We start from the raw sequence: 6,191 nt of genomic DNA, 5'->3' as shown, positions 1-6,191 counted from the left end.
CACAAAGAAGAAGCAAACATGGAGCATCATATCACACAGATTTCCCGGGAGGACCTGGAAGATCTGAGAGAGGCCTTTAATAAAATCGGTCAGTTTAGCCTGACAGCATGGATGTGTTGAGGATTATTGTGACCAAAGTAAGACTTTTACAGCCGACCATAAAGCAGGCTGTCATGTAAGAGATTTTTATTGCTCAGCCTGTTGAGGGTAGGTGCTCTGCGGGCATTTATTTTCACTTGCACTAGAGAACATTGCCAGATTTGATCAGATAATCATTGTTAGTGTACAATTAGAAAAAAGACATGATGATAATGAACAATATAAATTATAAAGCATATCGACTTCACATCGATGTATGAATGACAGATCCATGGAAGATACACTGTCCACTTTGACGAATGAGAAGTCGTGGTCTGTCGTCTTGTTACAAGCTTGACGGCTTTAAATATGACATTGTTTGTTTGCTAGTGCACGATTAAAGTCACCTGTGAGATCTTATGATGTAATATTTATTCATTTGTGTGTCATGAAGCATGTATTTCAACTTGGAATGAGAACTAGGTTTGCAATAATAAATAGTGGACATATATCTATTTTGGGGGAATTCCAATCAGCAAGTGTTGAAGAACTCATTGGAGTTTTAATTAAACTCCAATGTTAGTCTTTATTTTCTCATTAATCACTACTAAATTAGAATTACTAGGAAATTGAGAACCTGCTAGTGTAATTTAAACTTCTTTAATTCTGTTTGTTCTATGCAAACAAATCCGTTTTCGGCTCATCTCACTCAGATTAATATTTGTGAGGCGAATTGACTTGTGTGTCTGCCTGTTTGTTTCCAGACATCGATAATAGCGGATATGTGAATGACTTTGAGCTTCAGGAACTGTTCAGAGAGGCAAGTTTCCACCTGCCGGGGTACAAGGTGCGGGAGATCGTCGAGACCTTTATAGCTGGAGATACCAACAAGGACGAGAAGATCAGCTTTGAGGAATTTGTTTCTGTGAGTCATCTGATACCTCTTTAAAGGCAAATGTGCAGACTCGTACACCGGAACGCACACAGTGAGTGACTCTGCATGTTCATGTTCAGATCTACCAGGAGCTGAAGAGCAAAGAGTTCAGTGAGACGTTTAGGAAAAGCATCACGAGGAGAGATGGGATCCGGTCTTTTGGGGGATTGTCGAGAATCTCTAGTGAGGGAACACAGCACTCCTACTCTGGTGAGAGAGAGCATGTGTAATGTGTGTGTGTGTGTGTGTGTGTGTGTGTGTTGGGAACAGTTTCTTGAACATAAATAATCAGTGATCTGGGACAGCCCAGAAGGTAAGGTTAAGGTTAAGGGGTTAAGGTCGGCTTTAATGTCACCAAGGGGCGATTAGTTGCACAGCCAGCAGTGTAACAGGTATACAAGCATACAACAAAACACACATTAAACACATATACAGTCAATGTACATTAAAATCGTGACTGTTGTCGAGGATGGAAATGGCAGATGAGACAAATGATTTTTTTTAAACCTGTTTGTCCTGCATCGTGGCATGGTGTATCTACGTCCTGAGGGAAGAAGAGTGAACTCACTGGACAAGGGGTGACTGGGGTCAGGGAGCTTTCCTGATCGTTCTGATTTTAAAAAGTATTTCCAGACACCTCAAGGACTTTTTTTTAAGCCGTCTGCATGAAAAGACGAAACAAAAAAAAAAAAAAATGTACAACTGTTGCATAATTTTAGATCCGTTACCTCAACTGTGCATGATTTTTATTTAGTAGCAGTGGAATAATAATATAACATTAAGATGGCGTTCTCATCAGATTTATTCACTTAGTCATAAGCAGATGTGTGTGCTTGCAGATGAAGAAAAGGTGGCTTTTGTCAACTGGATCAACAAAGCTTTGGCAAAAGATGAAGACTGCCAACATTTGCTGCCGATGAACCCCAACGACGAAAGTCTCTTCACATCTGTTGGCGACGGCATCTTGTTATGGTAACACACATGCACCCCAAAACGCACGCAAACGCGCACATGTTGCTGATACGCACATTGTGCGTCACATAAATGTGGTGTAACCGGTTTCATCGATACACAAGAGCAGCTGCAATATCAGATACAGGGAGAGTTAATGGCTCTGTGTTTCTGACAGCGGAGGTTTTCAAGTTCAGTGTTGTTCTTTACCTCAAATGTGACTTATTAGAATAACTAAATAAACTGTTTATGTTGCAAGGATGGCAGTTTCAGCATTTTATGTGCCAAGATTGAAGCAGGGATGGTGTGATTCTGTTTTATTGTAGTTTTTACTATACTTCTCCACCCAGTTTAATTTCGGTCACCATATAATGGACATAGTGTATTTGATTGAGGGATATCACAGCGGGGATTACGCAACAGCGAAAAACCAAATGTCGCTCCAAATGTTCACACTTTGTCTCTTTCAGCAAAATGATCAACCTGTCTCAACCAGACACGATAGATGAAAGAGTCATCAACACTAAGAAACTCACCACCTTCAAAATGACAGTGAGTGGCAGCTTTCCAATGATGTTTTATTACCGAAACAGAAATCCACTTAAACTGACCTTCTCACTGGCTGTTTGGGTGCTTTCAAAAGTTAGTGCACCTTTTGCTAAAAAAAATATATACATGCTATAGTATTTATTTTTAGGCAGTATAATCTATTAAAATTGACCACATTTAATCACATATTCCTTATGTCACTACTTTGACATACTTTGACATTTAACTATTCCATTCCTGTGGCTGTGATGTAATCCACAATCAGCCGAGTCTTCCTTGTACAGCGTTAAGCCGAGGTAATGACAGTCACCTATATCTGTGAGGCAAGAATGCTGGTCAGCCAAGAAAAAGATTGTAATACATTAACTTTTTACTGCATGCCTCTGCTCTTTCAAAATTGTTTTATATCATCTGCATTCCTGCAGCTGTCTCCTCTGTGGACGAGTTGATTAAAAAAAAAAAAAAGCATGTTGTACATCTTTTAGTTTTTTGCTTCGTTCAGAGTTTAAAATCCAGCAGCTCAAATAGGTTAGTTATTATTTTGAGGAGTTGAACCACAGTCCACAGTTTGCCGAGTTGTTACAACCACAGGAAATGCAGGTGCTTCACCTTAGACTGAAAAAGGAGCATGTCAGTAGCTGATTGCTTTGGATCCGTAGGAGAATCTGGTCCTGGCTCTCAACTCGGCCTCAGCGATCGGCTGCATGGTGGTGAGCATCGACGCCCATGATCTGATGGCTGGAAAACCCCATCTGGTCTTGGGACTGCTCTGGCAGATTATCAAAGTTGGCCTGTTTGCTGATATAGAAATCAGCAGGAACGAAGGTCAGTGTTCACGCACACACTAACTCTGCACCAGCTATGAGTATCACTTGAATGAAGCTCATGTCTTCGATTGTGAAAGGGAAGATGAGACAAAGTTAACTTTAATAAAATACACAAATACATCAACCTTAAGCAGACAGAAAGCAGAAAAGACATCTGACTAAAGGTGTGCTCCAGCTCAGCATGATTTGGTGATAAAATGGTTATAAAAGTAGTGATGCAATATTGTTCTTTTATAGAATTATTTCTAAATAATGGTGGCAATGAAGAGGTCAGAGGTCAATGTGACATCCTTATTGTATAATTACGTTTGAGCATGTCTCCTTGAAAGTAATTCATTTCTATAATTAATAATAAATAATTTAACACAAATCTAATTAATTTTCCTGCAAAACAAACATTTAAAAGGAAACTATACATTTTAAATATATGGCACTTGTGTGTGTGCATCTAGCTCTCATCGGCCTCCTGACGGATGGAGAACAGCTGGAACATCTACAGTCGCTCTCTCCTGAGGAGCTGCTGCTCCGGTGGGTCAACGATCATCTGCGCAATGCAGGAACACAAACAATCAGCAACTTCAGTGAGGACATTAAGGTATCTTCCAGAAGACAGACACACACACACACAGCATCACCCCTCCCCCCTCCAAAAAAAAAAAGAGTGTAATCCTTTTTGCTGTGCCACTGTAGGACTCGCGGGCCTACTTCTACCTTTTGGACCAGATCGCTTCCCAAAGAGAAAACAGCTACAAAATGAGTGTCAAAATTGACATGAGCGGCCTTCATGTGAGTCTGTTTTTGTTTTCATTTTTAACTTTTCAAATTGTAGGGTGTGGCTCTGAAACTTTTCTCTTGAATTTTTTTTCTTTTTTCTTTTTGTAACTCTTTTGTATGTAATTGACACTAAACGAAGTGACTTCCCTATCAGACTCTAGGATTTCTTTTGTGCACATTGTGTGTTTTTTGTGTATTTACATGTGTGTCTGTGTCATGTGCACATGAAGGAGCCAAATTTGGATAAAAGGGCTGAGCGGATGCTGCAGCAGGCAGCCCGGCTTGACTGCAGACAGTTTGTGTCTCCTTATGACGTCACATCTGGAAACAGCAAACTCAACCTGGCCTTTGTGGCTAATATGTTCAACATGTACCCTGCTATGCAGCGAACTCAGACAAACATCAACGGCATAGACATCGCAAACATAGCAGGTGAGACATGGCTGTTGTTGAGCAAGTGCGGTACTGTCTGGCTGTGATTCTGAAGCTGTTTCCGTAGCTCTCCTAAGAATGGGCATGAAAAACTGCTGTGCAGTCACACACTCAGACCAGAGGATGCGTCATGTAGGAAACTGATGTCACTATAATAAATAAAAAGCTATTATTTAAGTTGTGACAGGTTATGGTGGCCATAAATTTACCATATTTAACCTTTAGCTGGACTCAGCTGCATGGGAGCAGCTGGTTGTGACTTCGCTTTGTCACATATTTGTCTGTTTCCAGGCGAGTCCAGAGAAGAGAAAACATTTCGCAACTGGATGAATTCTCTGGGCGTCTCTCCGTATGTCAACCACCTGTACTGGTATGTCATCAATGTCATAGATCTTGTTTGGAAAGGGGGGAGTGAGACATTTTTTATCACCCCAGCATAAATTCTGCTTCTGGTTAATATCCTCAATAACACTTGAGGCCCTGATCATGAATTACAGTTTTGTTTGTTTGCTTGTTTTTTTTTGCCCAGAGTACATGAGGTCTAAATCTTAAGCTGTACAAATGTAGCTGTATGAATTTGTCCACCGATTCACCAAATGATTTATGTGCGTGTTGTGCAGGGATCTGTGTGATGGTTTGGTGATTCTGCAGCTTTATGAGAGGGTTAATGTGCCTGTGAACTGGAAGAAAGTCAACAACCCGCCTTATCCTGTCCTGGGGGGAAAAATGAAGAAGGTACAACTACCTGCAAACATATTAGGGGAATGCAATAAAATACAGTTTGGCTAGTAAAGAGAGAGAAACATTGTTTTTTTGTTCACATATTCTAGCTGGAGAACTGTAACTATGCTGTGGAGCTGGGCAGGAACGTTGCTCACTTCTCCCTGGTTGGAATTGGAGGAGAAAACATAAACGAGGGGAGCTCCTTGCACACTCTGGCACTGGTCTGGCAGCTGATGAGACGGTACATGCACTTTTTATTTATTTTATTTTATTTTTTTTAGATTTCATTGGTTTGGCTACAGCTGCTCCTTGTCCGGTTTTCGATCGTCACCTCCGATCTGTCATCCTTCAGGTACACGCTGCTGGTTTTGTCCGATTTGGGAGATGGAGAGAAGGTTGGCGATCAGATCATCCTCGCCTGGGTCAACACCACGCTGAGCCAGAGACGCAAAGACACACAGATCAGCAGCTTCAAAGTATGCGTGGATGTACATATTGTATTTGTGTAAATGCATGGCTACATGTACATGTGACATTGTTTCCCTGTTCTCTGCAGGACAAACTGATAAGCACCAGTCTGCCAGTGATCGACCTGATTGATGTCATCGCTCCCGGTACTGTCAGGTGGGAAATGGTGACGAGGACAGAGAGAGGAGTGCTGAAGGAAGAAGATAAACTCAGCAACGCCAAGTAAAAGCAGCATTTTCAAATGTTTTTTTTTCCTCTCTCTTTTGTCTTTGTCACTTTATCGCCATCTCATAACTCCTCATTCTTCCCATTCCAGGTATGCAATCTCTTTGGCTCGAAAGATTGGAGTTCGTGTTTATGCGCTGCCTGATGATTTGGTAGAGGTGAATCCCAAGATGGTGCTGACGATGTTTGCCTGCCTCATGGGCTATGGTCTGAAAAAGGCCAACCGCTGA

At 41.3% G+C, this 6,191-nt stretch overlaps 1 protein-coding gene across 1 annotated transcript; it reads left to right on the top strand.

The window, feature by feature from the left end:
- Positions 1 to 6,191, top strand: LOC115035875 (plastin-1-like). Its single transcript, XM_029493912.1, has 15 exons — positions 1 to 88; positions 843 to 1,003; positions 1,093 to 1,222; positions 1,852 to 1,984; positions 2,434 to 2,515; positions 3,172 to 3,337; positions 3,792 to 3,934; positions 4,030 to 4,125; positions 4,344 to 4,545; positions 4,837 to 4,915; positions 5,166 to 5,280; positions 5,376 to 5,509; positions 5,621 to 5,744; positions 5,825 to 5,958; positions 6,053 to 6,191. The coding sequence occupies exons 1-15, from the start codon at positions 19 to 21 to the stop codon at positions 6,189 to 6,191; spliced, it is 1,908 nt and encodes a 635-aa protein (XP_029349772.1). The 5' UTR covers positions 1 to 18.

Source organism: Echeneis naucrates, chromosome 22 (genome assembly GCF_900963305.1).
Source record: "Echeneis naucrates chromosome 22, fEcheNa1.1, whole genome shotgun sequence".
In the NCBI taxonomy this organism is placed as follows: Eukaryota; Metazoa; Chordata; class Actinopteri; order Carangiformes; family Echeneidae; genus Echeneis; species Echeneis naucrates.
The sequence above is the reverse complement of the archived record's forward strand: the minus strand, read 5'-3'. Positions and strand labels throughout refer to the sequence as shown.